The sequence below is a fragment of the Salmo trutta genome, chromosome 17, assembly GCF_901001165.1.
Source record: "Salmo trutta chromosome 17, fSalTru1.1, whole genome shotgun sequence".
Taxonomy (NCBI): Eukaryota; Metazoa; Chordata; class Actinopteri; order Salmoniformes; family Salmonidae; genus Salmo; species Salmo trutta.
The window spans coordinates 38015718-38040832 of NC_042973.1; the positions used below are offsets into that span (position 1 = coordinate 38015718).

Sequence of the window (25115 nt, forward strand, 5' to 3'; positions counted from 1 at the left end):
GAGGTAGAGACAGTCAGTTAGAAAACAGTGAGAGCGCAATAAACGGAGAGACAAAGAAGAAGCAGAGAAGGAGAGAGTTTAAGGGGAAGAAAGGCAGACAGTCAGTTTGAGAAACAGTGAGTGAAACAGGGAGGTGTGTTGCAATGTGTTGTAGCTGTTGGGTGTTTCTTTGATGCCTGACCAGAAGTCCTCACAAGGATAGTTAACAAGGAAAATTCAGACAAATGGGGACATTTCACCGGTCCCCACAAAGAAAAAGGCTATTTTAAGCTTGGGAATTAGGTTTAAGAGTTAGGTTAGGTGTAGCTTTTGGGTTAGGTGTTAATGTGGATGCTACCATGATTACAGATAATCATTAATGAATCGTGAATAATGATGAGTGAGAAAGCTACCGATGGATAAATATCATACCCTCCAAGAAAATCCTAATCTCCCCTGTTATCGGTAATTGTAAGAGGTTAGCATGTTTTGGAGGGATGGTGTTTGTGCATCTGTAACTTTTTCCATCGTCATAATTCACGATTCATTCATGATTATCTGTAATCATGGTAGCATCCACATCATGGTAGCATCATGGTAGAATCCACATCATGGTAGCATCCACATGAACCCCCTAGAGTAGATGTCCGAGGCCCCGCGGAAATCTAATTGGCATATTAAAAAAATCACCATATCTGTCAGTTTAAGCTTTTTTGCAATTCTACGCATCCACCGATGTCGCACTTCCTCATCTGCTGTGAAAGGTGACAGAGCTAGATCTCTGTTTGTCAGACCATGAGACCTCCCGCAAATCAGTCTTCTCACAAAATAATCTGTAATGTCAGAGCGATTTTGCCTACAAACTAAAGATGAGACTCACATACACGATGGTGTTCTCCGCTTTGCTCTATGACCCCCACAAGAGTCTAAGGACTCTGAAGTCGGTTCAGCCGATCTGCCAACTTCTGTCTGTAGCATCCGAACAGTTTGGGCTACACACTAATATGACCCCTCTGTGGAAAGGTGAGACTCTCACAAACACATACATGTACGTTTTTGCTCTAGGACACACCCAGGCCTCACAATACTCATCTGAAGGTCCCCCGTACCAGTTGAAAAAATGAATGGAAGTACAGTACCAGTCAATAGTTTGGACACACCTACTCATTCCAAGACTGTGCAAAGCTGTCATCAAGGAAAAGGATGGCTACTTTGAAGAATCTCAAATATAACATCTTTTTTGATGTAACACTTTTTTGGTTACTACATGATTCCATATGTATTATTTCATAGTTTTGATGTCTTCACTATTATTCTACAATGTAGAAAAAAGTAAAAATAAAGAAAAACCCTTGAATGAGTAGGTGTGTCCAAACTTTTGACTGGTATTGTATATATGGAGAACGTTTAGTGCCAAAAATAAAGGGTTAAATACATGTAAAAAAATATGTTTCCTGATCTTTCTTATACCTCTCAGATATAGAACAGACACTTCAGAACAAACTTCCTTTAGATTTTTTGGGGTGGGGACTATCTGTTCCATGTAGTGAATCTGTTATTCAATGTGTTTGTATGGGCTAATAGCACATACAAGTACAAATAATTAATTTAATCAAATATTTTAATGTTTTTATTATACTTCAAGGGGTCTTAAAATTCTAAATCAAATAGCTAAATGATCCTTGGTATGACCTTCTTAATAAATCAATTCTATATAGCTTAGTGGAACCCCCTCCTCCCCCGGCTTAGACAGGGCTGTTATGGTTCATGTAGAAGTGTTCAGAAACATATTCTATTCTTATTTACAAAAAAAGTGACTCCAAAATTACACTACATTATTGACCATTCATTTCTGCTGGGCACAACATAATCCAAAACAAACTGTGTTTTTGTGTTTGTCCAAATGCATCCAACAAGTTTGTGGAGTCACAAGCTTGATGTAGTCATTGCATGCTAGGAATATGGGACCAAATACTAAACCTTTGACAACATTTAATACACTATAAGTTAAATTGTCCAAACACTTATTACACCTTTAAATGGGGGTACTACTTTAAAGTTTTATTAGTTGTATGTACAGGATACACATGGTATACACCGTCCAACGAAATGCTTAATTGCAGGTTCCTTCTCAACAATGCAACAGCAATAATAAATAAAATAAAAGATATGAAGATAAAGTAAATGGCTAGATACATAAATTAAATTCATTTCTAAATGGTAAAATAGATATGTATGAAAGCACCCTCAAAAGGTGACATTATGTACTATCGCCTCATATAAAACATTAGATCTCAAATCCAAACTGCTGGAGTATAGAGTCAAATTAAAGGCTTTAGCTTCACTGTCCAAATAAATACATAGGGGAGGGTATCTTGATTGTAAATCAGTGTGCTTTGAGCTGAATATTGAGAGTTGAGAAATGAAAAGACGGACCCTCTTCTCTTTAGCATGGACAACAGCAATTGCTTCCAAAGTTGTGTTTTACCTAAATTGCATTATGAAGTGTTAAAAAACATTCGCACGAGGGAAGAGAGAGTGTGAGGTTTTCTCATTAGAGCAGCCAGCCCCAGCAAAACAGGCACATCGGCAGAGGAGACACTTTCAGTACAGGAATCATGAAGATAACATGCTTTACAGTTTGACCAAATCATGGTTTTAGCCGCCCAGAAAATAGAACGTTTTGATTGAGGTGACCAGGTAGAAGGTGCAGCTCGCACCAGTACGACCAATTCCAAATGTAACTTGCACAGGCAAGTCAAGAGGTCGCAAAATGCGACTGAAGGGTTGCAGTCTGGAGCCATGGGTGTGTGTTTGTGTGTATGAGTCACCTTGTTGGTTTCCCTGTGGGTCTGTGTCTGTGCGTGCGCATGTGTCAGTATCTGTGTGCTGTGATGCATGCAGTCTGTCAAGTCTCTTTTTGTGTTTGTCCATATTATGGATAATGTGTTTGTGCTGTGAGTGCCTTTAAAGACAAAGGTATGATTGGCTGCGTGGCTGAGTTTGACTTGCTTCTTTGTGTGTTACTATAGTGATTCCTCTGAGGGCTCACACACGCTCTCTGTCAAATCAAATTTTAATTGGTCACATGCAGATGTTATTGCGGGTGTAGTGAAATGCTTGTGTGTGTGTGTGTGTGTGTGTGTGTGTGTGTGTGTGTGTGTGTGTGTGTGTGTGTGTGTGTGTGTGTGTGTGTGTGTGTGTGTGTGTGTGTGTGTGTGTGTGTGTGTGTGTGTGTGTGCGTCCAGACTGCTGTTCATTGAGGAGTGTAAAGGTCTCTGTATCTCTGACGCCGTCACTAAACAGAGTGGCAGAATTAGTAACGTTTCTGTGCTGTTTCTCATCTCTGACACACATGAACACAGCATGACTCAAACTACATGTATAGTACAGTATATCTTCAGCAGGATTATTTTCCTGTTATCTCTCTTTCACATGCACACACCTGAACGCACAGAGCATGAGTCTCGTACTGTCCATACTGTACTGACAACTGCCATCTTGACCCCACTTAAATGTAATTCAGACACACACACACACACACACACACACACACAGCTCAGTGTGGATTCCAGTGCTGAGCCCCAGTCTCCTCAACATAGCAGGCAGGTCTCTCTGAGACTCCGCTTGAGATTATCCTATCAACAGGCCCTGAAGAACTGTAATATTCAATGTTTCTCGGAGGACATGGAGAGATGTCGCCAATAGACATGGCCGCTTTGTTTCAGGCTCCTAAGCAACTTTCCAGTGTTTTTTTATTTATTATGCCATTTCTCACGTTATTAGCCCAGAACGTTCTTTGCATTATTACATACAGCCAAAATAACTGTTGGACATCAGAGAGGCGGTAACTCATCAACATTTTGACCAGGAATACGACTTTCCTGCATTGGATCCTTTTTTTGTACCTTCAAGGGCGATTTATCTTATCCCAGAGGCTGCTCCAAGACGCTGCCGGCAGAGAAGAGGTATTCAGAGTGGACTTTTAGTCGTGGCGTGCACACCATCCCCTGCTTCCGAGTATATTACTCTCTAATGTTCAGTCCCAGACATTAAAGTAGACGAACTCAGGGCGAGGATCTCCTTCCAGAGAGACATCAGACACTGTAACATACTCTGTTTCATGGAATCATGGCTCTCTCCGGATATACTGTAGTTCTGTCCTTGAGCTGTTCTTGTCTATTGATGTTCTGTATTATGTCATTATGTTTTGTGTGGACCCCAGAAAGAGTAGCTGCTGCTTTTGCAACAGCTATTAAGGATCCTAATAAAATACCAAATACTGTCCCCTTCCATACAGCCAGCTGGGTTTTCAATACATCGTGCTGATAGGAATAAATAACTCTCCGGGAAGAAGAAAGGCGGAGGTGTATGTTCCATGAACTAATGGTGTGATTATGATAATGTACAGGAACCCAAGTCCTTTTGTTTGCCCGACCTAGAATATCTCACAATCAAATGGGACCACATTACCTCCCTAGAGAACTTTCTTCGGTTATCATCACAGCCGTATATATCCCCCCTCAAGCCGATACCACGACAGCTCTCAACTACACTGGACCTTGTGCAAACTGGAAAATGCATATCCTGAGGCCGCATTTATTAAAGCAAATCTGAGGAAAATGCTACCAAAGTTCTATCAACACATCGCCTGCAGTACTCGCACTTCAAAAACTCCTGACCATTGTTACTCTCCCTTCTGGGATGGCTACAAGGCCCTCCCCCGACCTCCCTTTGACAAATTAGATCACGACTCTATTTTGCTCCCCTCTTCCTATAGGCAGAAACTCAAACAGGAAGTACCTGTACTAAGGTTTATTCAATGCTGGTCTGACCAATCGGAATCCATGCTTCAAGACTGTTTTAATCAGGCAGACTGGGACATGTTTCGGGTTGCCTCTGAGAATAACATTGACGTATACACTGACACTGTGACTGAGTTTGTCAGGAAGTGTATAGGGGATGTTGTTCCCACTCTGACGATTTAAAACCTATAGAAAGCAGCATTCTCGCAAAACTGAAAGCACGAACCACCGCATTTAACCACGGCAAGGTGACTGGGAATATGATTGAATACAAACAGTCCACTTATGCCCTCCGTAAGGCAATCAAACAGGAAAAATGTTATACAAAGTGGAGTTGCAATTCAATGGCTCAGACAAGACGTGTGGCAGGGACTCCAGAAATCACGGATTACAAAGGGAAAACCAGCCATGACGCGTACACAGACGTCTTGCTCCCGGACAAGCTAAACACCTTCTTTGCCCGCTTTGACGATAACACAGTGCCGTCGACATGGGCCGCTCCCGAGAACTGTGAGCTCTCGTTCTCCATGGCCGATGTAAGTAACACATTTAAGCGTGTTAACCCTTGCAGGGCTGCCGGGCCAGACGGCATCCCTAACCGCGTCCTCAGAGCATGCGCAGACCAGCTGGCTGGAGTATTTACGGACATATTCAATCTCTCCCTTTCCCAGTCTGCATACAGCCCCAATAGATCCACGGATGAATCATTCTCCATCACACTGCACACTGCCCTATCCCATCTGGACTAGAGGTCGACCGATTATGATTTTTCAACGCCGATACCGATTATTGGATTACCCAAAAACCACTCTGCCGATTAATCGGCCGATTTATTTTCTCTTTTTTTTTATAATGACAATTACAACAATACTGAATGAACACTTATTTTAACTTAGTATAATACATCAGTAAAATCAATTTAGCCTCAAATAAATAATGAAACATGTTCAATTTGGTTTAAATAATGCAAACAAAGTGTTGGAGAAGAAAGTAAAAGTGCAATATGTGCCATGTAAGAAAGCTAATGTTTAAGTGCCTTGCTCAGAATATGGGAACATATGAAAGCTAGTGGTTCCTTTTAACATGAGTCTTCAATATTCCCAGGTAAGAAGTTTTAGGTTGTAGTTATTATATTATTATAGGAATTATAGGACTATTTCTCTCTATACGATTTGTATTTCATATACCTTTGACTATTGGATGTTCTTATAGGCACTTTAGTATTGCCAGTGTAACAGTATAGCTTCCGTCCCTCTCCTCGCTCCTACCTGGGCTCAAACCAGGAACACATTGACAACAGCCACCCTCGAAGCAGCGTTACCCATGCAGAGGAAGGGAAAAAACTACTCCAAGTCTCAGAGCGAGTGACGTTTGAAATGCTATTAGCTTGCACCCGGCTAACTAGCTAGCCATTTCACATCGGTTACACCAGCCTAATCTTGGGAGTTGATAGGCTTGAAGGGGTGGGTATAATTTGTGGAACGTTCCAACGGGAATCTGTTCCAAAAAACGTAAAGTAAAAGGTTGCCAACCAGTAGCAAGGCATACAAACCTAGCTAACTAGCTGCCGAATAGGCATCAACTCACCATGTAGCTTATTCTTAATGTTTGTCCATAGGCAAACAGACATGTGAGGACAGACATTTTTCGGAATAAACGTGATGAGTGAAAAACTCAATGAAATAGACCACTCCCTACCCGGTATCTTATTCTGCCGCTATACAACTTTGAATGCGTTGTTTTTTGGAAACCTTGTTATTTACAAAGTTTTTGGAATAGATTCCTGTTGGAACATTCCACAAATTATACCCACCCAGGTTGAAGTCATAAACAGCGCAATGCTTGAAGCACAGCGAAGGACTGTTTGAATGAATGCTTACGAGCCTGCTGCTGCCTACCACCGCTCAGTCAGACTGCTCTATCAAATCATAGACTTAATTATAATATAATAAACACACAGAAATACGAGCCTTGGGTCATTAATATGGTCGAATCTGGAAACTATCATCTCGAAAACAAAAGTTTTTTTCTTTCAGTGACATACGGAACCGTTCCGTATTTTATCTAACGGGTGACTAAGTCTAAATATTCCTGTTAGGCATTGATGTATATGGTTAGGTACATTGGTGCAACGACAGTACTTTTTTCACAAATGCGCTTGTTAAATCAACACCCGTTTGTCGATGTAGGCTGTGATTCAATGAAAATTAACAGGCACCGCATCGATCATATGCAACGCAGGACACGTTAGATAAACTAGTAATATCATCAACCATGTGTAGTTAACTAGTGATTATGTTAAGATTGATTGTTTTTTATAAGTCTAATGCTAGCTAGCAACTTACCTTTGCTTCTTGCTGCCCTCGCGTTACAGGTAGTCAGCCTGTTAATCCTTGTGGAGTGCAATGTAAGGCAGGTGGTTAGAGCGTTGGACTGGTAACCGAAGGTTGCAAAAACAAATCCCCCCTGAACAAGGCAGTTAACCCCCGTTTCTAGGCCATCATTGTAAATAAGAATGTGTTCTTAATCTGACTTGCCTAGTTAAAAAAAAAAATTGTCAAATCTTTGGCCAAAAATACCGATTACCGATTGTTATGAAAACGTGAAATCGGCCATAATTAATCGGCCATTCCGATTAATTGGCCGACCTCTAATCTGGACAATAGGAATACCTACGTAAGAACACTGTTCATTGACTACAGCTCAGCCTTCTACACCATAGTACCCTCCAAGGGTCTTGGACTTCCTGATGGGCTGCCCCCAGGTGGTGAAGGTAGGCAACAACACTTCTACTACGCTGATCTTCAACACAAGTGCGACAGAAGGGTTCGTGCTCAGCCCCCTCCTGTACTCCCTTTTCACCTATGACTGTGTGGCCGCGCACAACTCCAACACCATCATTAAGTTTGCCGATGACACGACGTGGTAGGCCTGATCACCAATGACAATGAGACATCCTATAGGGGGGAGGTCAGTGACCTGACAGTGTGGTGCCAGGACAACAACCTTTACCTCAACGTCAGCAAGACAAAGGAGCTGATCGTGGACTACAGAAAACAGAGGGTTGAGAGCTTCAAGTTCCTCGGTGTCCACATCACTAAGGATTAAATATGGTCCACACACACCAACCCAGTCGTGAAGAAGGCACAACAACGCCTCTTCCCCCTCACGAGGCCCGTCAAGATTCAGCATGGGCCCTAATATCCTCAAAGTTCTACAGCTGCACCATTTGAGAGCATCTTGACTGGCTGCATCACCGCCTGGTATGGCAACTGTTTGGCATCCGACCGTAGGGCGCTACAGAGGGTAGTGCGTACGGCCCACTACATCACTTGTGCCATCCAGGACCTCTATACTAGCTGGTGTCAGAGGAAGGCCCTAAAAATTGTCAAAGACTCCAGCCACCCAAGTCATAGACTGTTCTCTCTGGTACTGCACGACAAGCGGTACCAATGCACCAAGTCTGGAACCAACAGGACCCTGAACAGCTTCTACCCACAAGCCATAAGACTGCTAAATACTTACTAAATAGCTACCAGACTATCTGCATTGACCCCTTTTGCACTAACTCTTTTGACTCATCACATAAGCTGCTGCTACTGCTTATTAGCTATTCTGTTGCCTAGTCATGTTACCCCTATGTACCTAATTTACATCATACCCTTGGACATCGACTAGGTACTGGTACCCCGTGTTATCGTTACTCATTGTGTATTTCTTCCTCGTGTTATTATAAAAAAAAAGAATAATTTTTTTCCTCTCTGCATTTGGGAAGGGCCAGTAGATAAGCATTTCACTGTTAGTCTACACATTTTACATTTTAGTCACTTTAGTCGCTTTTATCCAGAGCGAGTTACAGGAGCAATTATGGTTAAGTGCCTTGCACATCAACAGATTTTTTTGACCTAGTCAGGTCGGGGATTTGAACCAGCAACCTTTCTGTTACTGGCCCAACGCTCTTAACCGCTAGGCTATCTGTGCCCAACGACACCTGTTTACGAAGCATGTGACAAATAGAATTTGATTTGATTTGACCAGTGAGCAGTCAGTGAAACAGAACTCTGCAGGGATTTGGTACCACTCAGATATTGCCAGACTGCCAGTAAAGTTGGAGGCCACAGACAGAAGGCACTGTCAGACTGTGTGGAGGACAGAGGAAGGATGTAGTGTACAGAATATGCCTTCCCCTAGCCTTTAAAGCTATTTTATGAGTGAGTGGGATTGTGGACTCTGTCCGCAGGTACCACATTGGGACATTTCTGTGTCACGTGGCGGAGGTGTTGTAATGTATATGTCTGTCTCTAGCTGTCTGAAAATGTCATGTGTGTGTACATGTTTGCTCTCGTGCTATCGACGTGTTTCTTTGGTTTTCATTGGGACTTGATATCAGTGTCTCAATGTTATTTTTCTGTGTCTGCAGGTGTTTGGGGATTATTATCACTTCCGTCATCACACCGTAGTGAAGAAATCTCTATCAGGCCACAGGGGAACATGTGTCCGACTGCAGAAGGAACCACAGGTATGTTACTGAGTCATAAATATGCAAATGTCCCTCCATACCACACAATAACAGCTGGACCTGTCTGTGTTTGCATTCTCATTTTGTGGCGCGTATTTGATTTTATCCAAATGTTAATGAGAAGAGGAATCCTGACTTTGGCCTATCTGTTACACAAGGACGTTCACAGACCCAGAAGTTTGCTTTGTTCAGGCAGCTGGCTGTAACTGTGCTCTCAGATCTCTCAACAGAGAACAAGTATTTTTCACCTCGAAGTCTGCTTGTTCTATTCAAATCCTCCAGCATAATTGTGCATCAAAACTCTATTTTTCAAGTTCAGTTCCTCGAGCATGCTCTCATTCTGCCTTATGCAGTATAGTTACAGGCAGAACTGTATTGTTTGGATCAGTGTTCATTTCGTCAAAAATAACTATGACGAAAACGAATGACGATAACGAGACGAGATGCAATGAAAATGTTTTTGATAACAGTAGCAAATTAGTTTTCATTTTAGTTGACGAAAGTGTGACGAGACGAGAATTTCACTTGAGACTAATGGACATTCAATTTGACAGGAAGCTCCTTCTCATCACTTTTTTCCGGTCTGATTGACCTGGTCTGATTGACCTGGTCTGATTGACCTGGTCTGATTGAGCTTATCTGCACAGCTCTCCCACTCAGCTCCCGGGCGGTCACTTCAGTCACTCGTCAATCTTTTGATCTGATGCACAGCCAGGACACAATTGTAACTAACCTAAGCTAGAAACAATCATGTTTACACTCTATTACGTGTAATTTAGTGTGCTGGGGTATTTGGGTAGAGATCAGACCTTTATGTACTACTACTACTGTAATTCTAAAGGGGGTTATCCCTATGCTCATTCAGGAGGAGTCTTATGTTCCAAAAGCCCAAATACAGATGTAGGATCTTAATTTGAGCCATTTTGCTACAGCAGGAAAATAATCCTGCAGCAAAAGGAAATGTGGATTACAATTATTGGAGAAAAAAATGTGTAGGGGTTGATACATTTTTCATTGGGGCAAATCAAGTCTGACATTTTAAAGTGGAAATTACAAACTTTAGAAGCCTTTCTAAACCTTGAATACACTACAAGTTTGCATCACAAAGGAGTAATTAAAATGAGATCCTACATCTGTATGCACCCTGATGAAAATGCTGGAAGAGCTTGACACAGCCCCAGGCTGTTGTGCCCACGCTGCTTTCTGGACCCGGACAGTGTGTTAGCTTTAACCCCTGACCCCTCCAGTCCTCAGGGCTTCTGGTAAAACTTCCCCTTAGCACAGATGAGTTGTTCCTCCAATTCGGTGCCTTTTGAAAGGAGTCACTTGGTGTAACTTTATCTTCATAAATTACTTTGTCAAAGCAACAAAATAACTACGGCTTTACAATGATGGTGAAAACTTGGAGAAATGTTGGGATTAAGTGGATTCAAATCTTCCTAGAATCACAGAGGGTGCACGGAGGGACATGTCAAAGTGCTGATTTTTGGCACTTTAGCAAGTCTTTATTTATATTAAAAATGAGGTTTATTGAATTCAATTCTTCATGTGGTCTATACTAAAAGGAACTTCATTTAATATAACAGGCTTTTAAAATGCAATATTGGTGCACAATTTCTACTTAAAATATCAAAGGGTTGGAGCCTCCCGAGTGGCACAGCTAGAGGTGTTACTATAGACCCGGGTTCATTCCCGGGCTGTGCCACAACCGGCCGTGGCCGGGAGTCCCATAGGACGACGCACAATTGGCCTAGCGTCGTTCGGGTTAGGGGAGGGTTTGGCCGATGGGGCTTTACTTGGCTCATCGCGCTCTAGCGACTCCTTGTGGCAGGTCGGGTGCCTGCAGGCTGACCCAGGTCACCAATTGAACGGTGTTTCCTCCGAAACATTGGTGCGGCTGGCTTCTGGGTTAAGCCGGTGGGTGTTAAGGAGCGCGGTTAGGCGGGTCCTGTTTTGGGGGACGCATGATTCCACCTTCGCCTCTCCCGAGCCCATTGGGGAGTTGCAGCAAAATTTGCAAAATTGGGAGAAAGAGTGTAAAATACAAAAAATATATAATAACAACAATATCAAGGGTTCTTTTCGTGGAACGACCCAGATATAGAATCAGCTTTCATCCCAATTTAGGCCTCTTTACGCTAAACTACTTTGACGACACAAACTAGGTCCAGAAGAGATACTTGTGTAGTTTAAAGAGACGGCTCTAGATTCAAATCTCTCTTTAATATACACTGCTCAAAAAAATAAAGGGAACACTAAAATAACACATCCTAGATCTGAATGAATGAAATAATCTTAAGTACTTTTATCTTTACATAGTTGAATGTGCTGACAACAAAATTACACAAAAATAATCAATGGAAATCCAATTTATCAACCCATGGAGGTCTGGATTTAGAGTCACACTCAAAATTAAAGTGGAAAACCACACTACAGGCTGATCCAACTTTGATGTAATGTCCTTAAAACAAGTCAAAATGAGGCTCAGTAGTGTGTGTGTCCTCCACGTGCCTGTATGACCTCCCTACAACGCCTGGGCATGCTCCTGATGAGGTGGCGGGTAGTCTCCTGAGGGATCTCCTCCCAGACCTGGGCTAAAGCATCCGCCAACTCCTGGACAGTCTGGTGCAACGTGGCATTGGTGGATGGAGCAAGACATGATGTGCCAGATGTGCTCAATTGGATTCAGGTCTAGGGAACGGGCGGGCCAGTCCATAGCATCAATGCCTTCCTCTTGCAGGAACTGCTGACACACTCCAGCCACATGAGGTCTAGCATTGTCTTGCATTAGGAGGAACCCAGGGCCAACCGCACCAGCATATGGTCTCACAAGGGGTCTGAGGATCTCATCTCGGTACCTAATAGCAGTCAGGCTACCTCTGGTGAGCACATGGAGGGCTGTGCGGCCCCCCCAAAGAAATGTCACCCCACACCATGACTGACCCACCGCCAAACCGGTCATGCTGGAGGATGTTGCAGGCAGCAGAACGTTCTCCACGGCATCTCCAGACTGTCACGTCTGTCACATGTGCTCAGTGTGAACCTGCTTTCATCTGTGAAGAGCACAGGGCGCCAGTGGCGAATTTGCCAATCTTGGTGTTCTCTGGCAAATGCCAAACGTCCTGCACGGTGTTGGGCTGTAAAGCACAACCCCCACCTGTGGACGTTGGGCCCTCATACCACCCTCATGGAGTCTGTTTCTGACCGTTTGAGCAGACACATGCACATTTGTGGCCTGCTAGAGGTCATTTTGCAGGGCTCTGGCAGTGCTCCGCCTGCTCCTCCTTGTACAAAGGCAGAGGTAGCGGTCCTGCTGCTGGGTTGTTGCCCTCCTACGGCCTCCTTCACGTCTCCTGATGTACTGGCCTGTCTCCTGGTAGCGCCTCCATGCTCTGGACACTACGCTGACAGACACAGCAAACCTTCTTGCCACAGCTCGCATTGATGTGCCATCCTGGATGAGCTGCACTACCTGAGCCACTTGTATGGGTTGTAGACTCCGTCTCATGCTACCACTAGAGTAAAAGCACCGCCAGCATTCAAAAGTGACCAAAACATCAGCCAGGAAGCATAGGAACTGAGAAGTGGTCTGTGGTCCCCACCTGCAGAACCACTCCTTTATTGGGGGTGTCTTGCTAATTGCCTATAATTTCCACCTGTTGTCTATTCCATTTGCACAACAGCATGTGGAATTTATTGTCAATCAGTGTTGCTTCCTAAGTGGACAGTTTGATTTCACAGAAGTGTGATTGACTTGGAGTTACATTGTGTTGTTTAAGTGTTCCCTTTATTTTTTGGAGCAGTATATGTCTCCCACACTACATCCGGAGGTACGGCGGTAGTGTGGGAGACATACACCACATACCCCCCTTTGAATGGTTCAGTGTTAAGACAACGGTTCTCCCACACCACGTCCCTGTAATAATTACCCTATTTACCTTAATACCTCTAGACAGCATTTTTGCTCTGTTAGCCAAATTGAAAATTAAAGGCTTTTAAAATATCCACACATTTGTGAATCGTTGCATTAATCAAGTGTGCGACACTATGCACAATATGGTTTAGATGAGAAGCTCATGTATAGTTTGAATTGCTATCCTTATTTGGTTTGTCTGTCTACTATGGAATTTACGGTATGCTAATAGCTGCACTCACACATGAAGCAGGGATGTGGCTTTGGTCACACAACATCCAAGGCTAGTGTAAACAGAAAAATAGAACATCTGATGTTGAAGAGATAGATATCACTAGATATATTTTACTACATAGGGCAACTTTGTCACACACTAGTTCCCCCCCAGGCTGCAGATGAAAAGGCTTCAGGCTGGGGAACAGCTTGTCCAGGGTAACCTCATTCTAACAGAGCCTGCCCAAGGCGAGGCCAGGGGCACTCTGTCAGACAGCGACCACAACAGTAGAGTTGCCAATACACTTAAGAGAAGGTCAAATGTGTGTGGGTGAATGCACACCTGTTCTGAATAAAACACATTCATTGTGTTGGCTTTGTGTGTGTTTTCCCCAAGATGGATGTACAAAATAGGGTTTCATCTCCGTGAGGGGCAGAAGGAATCGATATGTTTCAGGGCCTCACCGTTACTTATTGCATACTTAGGAGGGGATATTTGCAGGCCCTACTCTCCGATCTCTCTCTCTCTGGAGTTTGTCTGTAGATGTCACGCACGCACGCACGCACGCACGCACGCACACACACACACACACACACACACACACACACACACACAGTGCAGTGATTCTGGAGGCTGTGGCAGTGGCCTGATGGTTTATGGATCTCCTCTCTCCATAAGCCAGACACAGTGTCTAGCAGCCCAGCATTAGATTTGCATTTGTTTGACTGTAGTTAGCTTCATGTCTGTTTTTCAAGAAGATCATTTATTGGGCTAGACACTATGACTAGACAGACACTAGACAGACACTACCCACTGGACCGTGTATATCGAGCAGAAAGTTCTGGCACATGTGCCTACAGCAGGGTGATGAAACACACACACACACACACACACACATACACACATTCACACAACGTCTCAGCAGATTAATGAGATTTGTCTCCTAACTCTCACTTCAGATGTTACTAAACTAACCCCGCTGGGCGGTTTGTAAAGTCTGTATGTGACTGTAGGACCTAACCATTTGAGTGTTGACGGCCACATGAAAGCCAACGTGGGAGGCAGACTGTGGATAGTTGTCTCGTGTCATGGTTGTTTCATTACCAGAGCTAATTGGTGTGTGTGTGTGTTCCTCTCTAGGTGCGTTGGGTGGAGCAGCAGGTGTCGAGGCGGAGGAAAAAGAGGGATGACTACAACGAACCATCTGACCCCAAATTCCCCCAGCAGTGGTACCTGGTGAGCAAGGTAGTAATAATAATAATTATTCATTTATTTTATATAGCACTTTGTATTACAGAAAGAATCTCAAAGGCACTTTCTCATAGGTAAAAGTCAGATCCCCCATAACACTGTCCCCTCTATACTGTACCGAAGCCAGGAGTTCTCCCTTATGTTCAACACATTGGACAATTTTAATTAGAACCTCTTTAACACCCCTTTTGATATTATCTAAAATGTATAAGACAGCAACATAAATACATGTAGTGATATAGGGATTATGCCAAGGCAGCTGTGTTAAATGCCTCAAGGAAAACAAGATCTAATCAAATGAGCTAATTGAATAGCTGTCTCCAGGCATTTAGAGTACCCGTAGGGAAATGATAGAAATGCACTTTACTGCTGTTTACCCCGTTCACATCTTCAGACCAAAGAAACCTGCTGCCGTACAGAAAGGGCACGATGTTCAGAGTATTTCAGTGAGAAACCGACTTTGTTTCCCCCAGTCTGTAAGTCTCTTGATAGTAGGCTGAAACAGCTGGATATGCTGCCTGCTGAGAGCACTCATCACCTGGGTATCGTTTATCAAACTGAATGTCCAAAAAGTTCTAAAGCGCACTTTGTTTACTTCAACTGTCAAGGCCCAAGTTTATTTGCCATGTGTAATGAATAGTTGATGACAATGACTACAGGGAAATAATACATTGTCTGCAGGCAGCACTGGAAGGACAAACACTGTAAGGACAGTTTGCCAAAGTTGAAAGCAGGACTGTGACTCTGTTATCAACCGGTTGTCATTCGTCAATATAAATGTCACCAAATGCTCCTCAGTTTCATCTGTTTGAAAGGCTCCAGGTCAGAGCTAATGAAACAGAAGGCCATGATGAAACCTGTAGCACTGTTGCTTTCAGAAATAGACAATGTCCATCCTCCTTCTCTCATTTTCTCCTTCTCATAGGCTCAGGGATGCTTTGAATTCCCCTTATCCTCCTCCTCATTTTCTGAACTAAGCCATGTGGTGGTGTGAATGGATTCATTCCAGCATTGACTGGGCCAGACATAAATCACCTGTGAATGGAAGGCTGTGAAACTACCTCTGTCATTCAGCATTACTGCTCTAATCGGCTGAAGGCTCTGAGCCTGTTCTGCTGTTTGTTTGAGGCTGTTCCACCGTTCCTCTGAAGCCAAACACTGGAGGATTGTTTAATGAGGTTTGCATGGGATGAATGCAGATGTTATAGGGTGATATTGCATACAAGCCTTTTGAACAGGGTATACTAACCTTTTATTTGTCCTGTGAGTATTTCCTCGTGGAATACAGGGTTTGCACATAGTAGGTACTGCCATAGACTGTTCAAATTTGCTTCCTCATAGGCTATATAAATAAGACGACGTTATACTGTATGCCTCAAGGATTACACTAGCAGGAACTAACTGCCTTACTCTGTGTAGTCCCTTAGACCATGTCAGCAGCACAGTGGCTTCCCTGGGGCTAAAGGCCCTGACAATGCGTTGGCCCAGCAGGATGCTTGCCTTGTTAGGAGAAATCAGCAGGGAGGTTTGGGAGGTGGAAAAAGGACCCCTAGGCGGAAGCTCTACCCCTTTCACTCTTTTTTTATATTTTTGTCTTCACTCTCTATCTATCTCCTACATTTCACTCTTTATCTGTCACTTCCTACACATTCTCCTCTACTCTATCTCGCTTCCCCCTCCTGCATTTCTCCCTGCTGGTTAGAGTGGAGCTCTGTTTTTATAATTCCTCTGTGAGTAAGGCAAATGCTCTCACCAGGATCTCTCACTTATTCATATTTCCAGCTGCAGGCCTGCTTTCTCTGACAGGGAAATTATAGTCAGCCCCTGCTCTGTTCGGCATAGCCCCGCCAAAGAGGCTTCCCAGTGACACAGTGTGTGTCAGACCCGGCGCCAGCATAAAGTGACTAAGGGGGCAGTTTAAATCGGCGAGGGAGCTAAATTCGGGGGGGGGGGTTCTTGCATTGGAATTATATTGAATTTTGCTTATATAAAACACGTTATACCACAATTAACAAAGTTCAAATGCTGAGACTCCGAGATCATTGAGTGCTTTTGAAATCTCTGCTGCACTGTATCAGCACAATGGACAGCGCCCTACAGCTAGGCCGTTTTGGTAATGAATATAGGCTACAATATAGCTAGGCTGTTTGTAATAGGTGAATTACCCTATGTGAATGCAACCGTACACACAGCTGTCTTACCTAAATAATGCAAACTAAATGCTGAAAGTATTAGCCTAGTTATTCATGCTTGCAAACAAAAATACTGAATAGCAGTCTGGCTTAGAATACTGACAACTGCAAATGTCAACAAATGCAAACAGAACAAAACAGAAATACCAAGTAGTAGATCTAGTAAACAAAATATCAGAGTGAAAAAGGCATGACACAATCATTATTTAGGCTACTTACCTTAACAGAAAACAAACGCAGTAAACAAAAGGTGAATGGAGATCCAAATAACCAAAACATGTCCTACAGCCTACTACAGTGAGATGCAGCCATGTACTGTTTCCTTGACAAATAAATAGGCCTATACAGGCTGCTTCAAACATGGAAAATCATGCCGCTCGCTCTTGAGTTTAGCAACGCGTTGTGATATGGCACAATACACTTCTGTGAATCAAATTTGACCTACGTAATCAATTAAGCAATGCCAGTCTACCATAAACATGTTTCGAATACGTACAGTTCCATTTACAGCAACAAAAACCAAGAAAACCATAATAGCATCTGCAGTAACAGAGTATTCCAGACACTCTCGTCCTATGAACCAGTTGCTATTAAATGAACGTTTTTGCACAGAAAGACTGCGGCTGGGGTAGGATTCTAGGCTAACCTGAGCTGGCTCCTCTGTTCCAAGATCATCAGAAATAGTCAGAGATGGAAACTGCTGTGGAGCCATTAACCTGGCGGAACTTGTGGCGGCGTGGGTAGGCTCTGCACACGGAGCTAGCTGGAGCTCGGCAGCATGATCGCTGCTGGGCTTAGCGGCAGCCTCGGCGGTATGATGCTGCTGCTGCTCATCGTTCTCCTTCTCCTTTGTTTGGGTACTTTGGCAAAGGCAATTTCTGATATCCATTGTGGCAGATTAGCTGGTTCAAGCTGGCTAAATAGGCCAAGGCTAATAACACTAACACGTTTTACAGCTAGCTAGCTAAGAGTGAAGCAGCTTCAATGGTAAACTTGACCCCGCCCTTATCAATCAAAATCAAATATTACAGGTGGTGGCATATCACCTTATTCAGCTACCGCAGAAACCCAAAGGAGTCATACATAACCGGCCAGTGGCTTTCCATATCCCCCCAATACACACCGCGGCGCGCTCTGTCCACTGTGCTGATTTATTTGTGCCGACCTGTCACTCAATTAGGACTGTCCCCGACTAAAAGAAATCTTGGTCGACCAGGAGTCGATTGGTAGAAATTTTAAAACATGTATTTTTCCATATATTGACAAATCATATGTGTTTTAATCAAATCAACTATATTCACTGAGCTTGTCTGATGCTTTAAGCAAACGGTTTGATTAAATAATTAAGACACCCAAATGACTAGAGGGAGTCCGACCAGCAATTGATTCGATTTTTATTTAACTAGGCAAGCCAGTTAAGAACAAATTATTATTTACAATGACGGCCTACCGGGGAACAGTGGGTTAACTGCCTTGTTCAGGGGCAGAATGACAGATTTTTACCTTGTCAGCTCGGGTATTTGATCCAGCAACCTTTCGGTTACTCTAACCACTAGGCTACCTGCCGCCCCTGATTGTGCTGGGCCAGGCTCAGACCTGCTGCGTTGTGTTAAAAAAAAAAAAAAAAAAAAAAAAAACAGTGAGTGACTGTGTGACTAGGACCGGTTGTGTCTGTCTCCTCCCTGCTGCAGCGACCACCACAGAACGTCAAAGTGTTTATCGAGCTGTACTTGTTGCTGAAACTGCAACATAATTGCAGCCATTTCTGACTGAAAAGTTCTGTTACCAAAACCCCTAATTTGTTTAGGAAAAACATTCCCTTTTATCCTCAACCCTTGCTCTCTTTACGTGACATGTATGCATCGCATGCACACGACCAAAGACCTATTTGCACGGGACTAGTATTACTAGAGAACGTTGCTTATGTAATTATTACTTTGTTTTTCCAGAGGACGATTCGGTTAGTTTTTTCCAAACTGTCCCCTGTAATTCGTAGTTTTGTTCAATAAATTGACAGTTATGACGAAAGCCTGGAGGTTTTTATTCTAGGTGTGAAGATACAGTATTTGTCATTGCCGTCAACTGGTCCAACCCCTGAAATACATGAAAAACAAAAAGATGTACAAAATTAAACAAGAGCCAACAGAGTGGTAGTTCAACAGGAAAAAGAGTTGGGCAACACTGGCCTAAAATGCTCCAACTAGCACATGTTGCTTGTAAGAGTGCTACTCTTGCAACACAGCAGCCTCTGGCACTCCAAAACGGCCTGGAGAGGAGGGTCAGGTTAAAGGTGTTTATTCTCTCACTAGAGAATGCAGCCTGAGGTCCCAACACACTGAAGGCCCCCAGAATCTCCAGGTGTTGGAACCTCTGGTCTAGGCTGTCCTGGAGGCCAACAAGATATGAATCCATGACCTAATTACAGCACGAAACAGAAAATAAGTGATTAATAGCTGTTTATTTTAGTTTATCCAACGCACATGATGTAACATTGGTTTCATCACAGCATTTGAAAACAAATGTTTTTACCTCCTCCCTGAACCCGAGCCCAGAACTGCTCCCTGGTCTTGGTCTTCTCCACCTGGCCTCTCCCTCTCTTCCTTGATGTTGAAAGTGCCCAAAACTATTGGGTCATCGAGGTCCTGGTGGAGTTGGCTCAGAATTAAACACATAATGCTGTACACTAGTACAGACTAAATATGCAAAAAAATGTTTAGGCCTTAGCCTAATTAAAGGAAAGTTGACTAACCATGTGGCGTATTATATAGCCACGGCTTCAGTCTGTCAATTTTAAGCCACTTTGGGTCCCATCCAGATTGCCGGTGGTGCACACTTGGCCTTACTCCTCTCTCCTCCTCCTCTCTCTCCTTAATTATTCAGACCCTTTGCTATGAGACTTGAAATTGAGCTCAGGTGCATCCTGTTTCCATTGATCATCCTTCAGATTTTTCTACAACTTGATTGGAGTCCACCTGTGGTAAATTCAATTGATTGGACTATATGAGGTCCCACAGTTGACAGTGTATGTCAGAGCAAAAACCAAGCCATGAGGTTGAAGGAATTGTCCGTGGAAACCCGAGACAGGATTGTGTCGAGTCACAGATCTGGGGAAGGGTACCAAAATATTTCTGCAGCATTGAAGGTCCCCAAGAACACAGTGGTCTTCATCATTCTTAAATGGAAGAAGTTTGGAACCACCAAGAAACTTCCAGAAGGACAACCATCTCTGCAGCACTCCACCAATCAGGCCTTTATGGTAGAGTGGCCAGATGGAACTCACTAAAGTAAAAGGCTCATGACAGCCCACTTGGAGTTTGCCAAAAGGCACCCAAAGAACTCTCAGACCATGAGAAAGAAGATTCTCTGGTCTGATGAAGCTAAGATTGAATTCTTCGGCCTGAATGCCAAGCGTCACATCTGGAAGAAACCTGACATAATCCCTATGGTGAAGCATGTTGGTGGCAGCATCATACCGTGGGAATGTTTTTCAGCGGCAGGGACCAGGAAACTAGTCAGGATCAAGGGAAAGATGAACGGAGCAAAGTACATGGAGATCCTTGATGAAAACCTGCTCCAGAGTGCGAGGGACCTCAGACTGGGGCGAAGATTCAACTTCCAACAGGACAACGACCCTAAGCACACAACGCAGGAGTGGCTTCAGGACAAGTATCTGAGTGTCCTTGAGTGGCCCAGCCAGAGCCTGAACTCGATCGAACATCTCTGGAGAGACCTGAAAGTATCTGTGCAGCGACGCTCCCCATCCAACCTGACAGAGCTTGAGGGGATCTGCAGAGAAGAATGGAGAAACTCCCCAAATACAGGTGTGCCAAGCATGTAGCGTCATACCCAAGAAGAGACTGTAATCGTTGCCAAAGGTGCTTTCTTTAAAGTACTGACTAAAGGGTCCAAATACTTATGTAAATGTGATATTTCATGTTTTTATTTTTAAATTTGCGAACAGTTCTTCAAAAAAACAGTTTTTGCTTTGTCACAATGGTGTATTGTGTGTAGATTGAGGAGGGGGAAAAAAACGATGTAATCCATTCTAGAATAAGGCTGTAATGTGAAAAAAGTCAAAGGGTCTGGAAACTTTCTGAATACACTGTACATGCTGTGTTTAATTTTGGAACGTTGACCTGCCTACGTACTGTAGATCGCAAGCCCATAGTAAGTCAATAGGGCTAACTGGTTAGCTAATAGTACTGTTAGCTAGCCAGATGGCCACAAGGAATTGTTAGCTTAGCTACCAATGAATAATTGAGATCTATCTTGCATAATATTAGTTTTAAGTCATTTTAGCCTGTTTAACTAGCTGGCTAGCTAGATTATTACGATTCACATATATAACTGATAATTATGAAGTAAAAAGTTTGCTTTGTGTATGTCTTGGAAGAAGGTTCCGTGAATTGGGAGCTGAAGTGTGAGGTAATACAGTAGGGGGAGTGTGAGTCCTTTTCAAATCTATTGTTTTACGCATTCTCCACACTCGTCCTCACAAGGACGTACTCAAGAGAACGTGGTCGGAGCATGAGAGTGTGGAGCACGGTGGTATGCATATTGAGAAACACCCTGTGTCTTTGTGATAGCAATGGCTTCATGAATTCTTGTTCTTCTGTGTTCTCTCCAGTCCAACCCCAGCGAAGCAGACCTGAATGCCAGGGGAGCATGGTCCCAGGGGTACACCGGGAGAGGAGTGGTGGTCACGATCCTGGATGACGGCATAGAGAAAGACCACCCAGACCTTGCCTCCAACTACGTGAGTACTGCAACCACAACCTGCGCTGTCTCGATAGATGAAGTACGTTATGAATCGCCTATTCATTTTTGAGGGGAGCTCATATTACATTCTTTCTACCTTCTGAAAATACCTCTTATATTTTGTGACAACTGATGCATCTTCTCCTTCAGTGTCAAACTAAACATGTAACTGTCATTGATCTACAAGTAATTTTGCATGCTGAACAACCCCAGACAATATCAGTAGCCTAGTCAAACGGTGCACTGTGCCCAGTTTCGTGGGCTGACAACAAATCTTTCACATCTGATCTTTTACATCTTCAGGGCACTTTCAGCATTCAAATGTAAAAACCGCTTGCGCTATATTAGGCTTCAGTTGAGTGACAACCTATGTACAGTGCATTCGGAAAGTATTCAGACACCTTGACTTTATCCACATTTTTGTTACGTTACAGCCGTATTCTAAAATTGATTACATTTTTTTTTTAAAGTGGGGGACTCCAATCAAGTTGTAGAAACATCTTAAGGATGATCAATGGAAACAGGATGCCGCTGAGCTCAATTTCGAGTCTCATAGCAAAGGGTCTGAATACTTATGTGAATGTAATATTTCAGTTTTGTATTTTTTATACATTTGCATACATTTCTAAAAACCAGTTTTTGCTTTGTCATTGTGTGTAGATTGATGAGGAGAAAAAAACAGTTTAATCCATTTTAGAATAATGCTGTAATGTAACAAAATGTGGAAGAAGTGGAGGGGTCTCGATACTTTCCAAATGCACTGTAATTTGCAAGGTTATTGTTATCAATGCGCTGTTGAACATTGTGTTTTACCGGAGACACTCTTATCTGACTTTACCTGCTGAACAGGGCTTACAATACATTTTATTTTGATTGTTCAGGTTCTCTGTCTGCAATGGTTTAGGTAATTTCGCTTTAAACAATCAGTGTATATGGTCATTTTTAGATATAAAGGCAGTGGTGTAAAAATAATGAAGTGAAAATACTTACTTTTTTTAGGGTATCTGTACTTTACTTTACTATTTTATATTTTTGAGTACGTTTTACTCCACTACATTCCTAAAGAAAATATGTACTTTTTACTCCCATCAATTTTCCTTAGCACCAAAAAGTACTACAGAATTATGGTCCAATTCATGCAGCTATCACTATAACGTATTGTCATCCCTACTGCCTTTGATCTGGTGGACTCACTAAACACAAATACTGCATTTATAAATGATGTCTAAGTGCTGGAGTGTGCCCCTGTCTGTCTGTAAAAAACAAGCAAACAATTGTGCCGTTTGCTTAATATAAGGAATTTGATGTATAGCATTTACTTTTACTCAAGAATGACAATTGGGTACTTTTTCCACAGCTGTACTTTAGTACATTTAAAACCAGATACTTTTACTCAAGTAGTATTTTACTGGGTGACTTTTACTTTTACTTGAGTCATTTTCTGTTAAGTATCTGGTTACTTTTAGTCAGGTTTGACAATTTCTTATTTTTTCCACCAGGGTAAAGTTGATAATTTCATAATGAGGACAGAAAACAAGCTCACTTCATAAATCTTCCAAACGGTCAAAACCATTCCATTTTGAGATGGGGGTGAAATCCAAAGTTCTGTTATATATTCATTGGCTATGTCATAACTAATTTGTAAATGATAAATATTGATACATTACCAGCCCCCACAACTTAATCTGCAAAAATGACAGGTTAATTAGTGGGTGATGGTGATTTCAGAACCAAAGTGGAGTGACAAAAAACATAGGCCACATTGCCCGCCAAATCTGGTAGTGGGGTGGTAGATGCCTAGTCTCCCTAATGGCTCACATAAGGTGCCTACATAGTACGTACACCATAGACACACACACACACAGAAGTCAGCTCAGATAGATCCAACTCAGAGAGGCACAGCTCATGAGCTCCATCAGCAGCAGATTTTCATTTATTTATGCAACAAATGTTAGTGCATCGAACCGCATGGAACCAAGTCGCATTAATTCGTTCTCTAATAAAATCGAATCGCACTGAATCGTTTACAATTAAAGCATATCGTTCCTGTATCGTATCGGAGCCCATGTGTCTAGATACATATCAAATCGTCTTGAAAGGGAAAGATGCACATCCCTAATACCTACCTCAAATTACTTTCCAGGAATTGCTTTCGTTTGAGTGCAGCAACAGATGGAGGAAAAGAGACTCTTAAAATCCAATTTATGCTTGATCTGACAAAGTGGTTGGAGGCTTCGTATGGAGGGTGTTACGCAATTGCGGAGCCTTCGGAGACATGCAGTGGCCAAATCGAGCTCCGTACCGCATCGCCGTGCGCTTCTCAAATTTTGGAACAATGCGGATGGCTCTGTATAGCTCCGCATTGACATGATTGGTTGACGGTAGGTGGGGGCGGGAGGTTCTGTAATAACAGAAACTCCCCATTTGCTCTGACTTCTGGGGAGGCCGCATTGCAGTAAATGGTGTACGGCCAATGCAGACGTTGGCTTGACGATGCAGAGCCTTTAAGGCTATTGAGATGCATCCTGAGAGTGGTCACCCTCACTATTACCATATCCTCAGTTCCTTAACATGAAAGGAAAGGATGCTCTTCAGCCATAGCCCCAGTCTCACATCACAGACACCTGTTTCCATCTCTGTTCCCAGGACCCTGATGCCAGCTATGATGTTAATGATGGAGACTCTGATCCCCAGCCACGCTACACACAGCGCAACGAGAACAGGTACTGTAATGTGATTTCCCTGCTCTGCCCCACACTCCTAAACTGGACCATACATGCAGTACATACAGCCAAATGAGCTATGTCAAAAGTTTCTTAGATTGTGCAAGCTTATTTTGCAGGTTCACTGCATCGTGTAACGCTGTGTTTCTTTCAGTATAGGCCCTCAAGCAAGCCCTTGTCTTTCAGTCTGTCTGCCCTCATTTACAAACAGCAACAGCCCACAGCAGTCAAACAGCACTGCTTCTCTGACACAGTGTCATCCATTAATAACTTGAGGGGATTGTTGACTGGTGATTTAATCGTATGAAATACCAGTATGCCCTGTAACAGTGCTTCTCACAGCCCAGCGTCAGACTATCCTAGAGTTTCTTAACTATGTCGTTGTCCCAATATTTATTTTCCCCCAAACCAATTAGGCCAGATTAATCAAATCCAATTGTATTTGTCACATGCTTTGTAAACAACAGGTGTACACTAACAGTGAAATGCTTACTGGCCCTTCCCAACAATGCAGAGAGAAAAATATGGAAATAATAGAAAAATAATAACACGAGGAATAAATACACAATGAGTAACGATAACTTGGCTATGTATACGGAGTACCAGTACCGAGTTGATATACGAGGTAATTGAGGTCCAGTGCCTTCGGAAAGTATTCAGACCCCTTGACTTTTTCCACATTTTGTTACAATTCTAAAATTGATTCAATAAAACATTTTCCTCAGCAATCTACACACAATACCCCATAATGTCGAAACAAA

The 25115-nt window shown here is 42.9% G+C and overlaps 1 protein-coding gene across 3 annotated transcripts in view; it reads left to right on the plus strand.

The window, feature by feature from the left end:
* The window catches only part of LOC115152133 (furin), a 166353-nt gene that overhangs the window by 77535 nt on the left and 63703 nt on the right, over nucleotides 1–25115 (plus strand). For all 3 annotated transcript variants that reach the window (XM_029696672.1, XM_029696673.1, XM_029696674.1), the window contains exons 3-6: nucleotides 9205–9303; nucleotides 14571–14675; nucleotides 21501–21629; nucleotides 24278–24354. In XM_029696672.1, the coding sequence (XP_029552532.1) occupies nucleotides 9205–9303; nucleotides 14571–14675; nucleotides 21501–21629; nucleotides 24278–24354 (410 nt within the window). The remainder of the gene's footprint in view (nucleotides 1–9204; nucleotides 9304–14570; nucleotides 14676–21500; nucleotides 21630–24277; nucleotides 24355–25115) is intronic.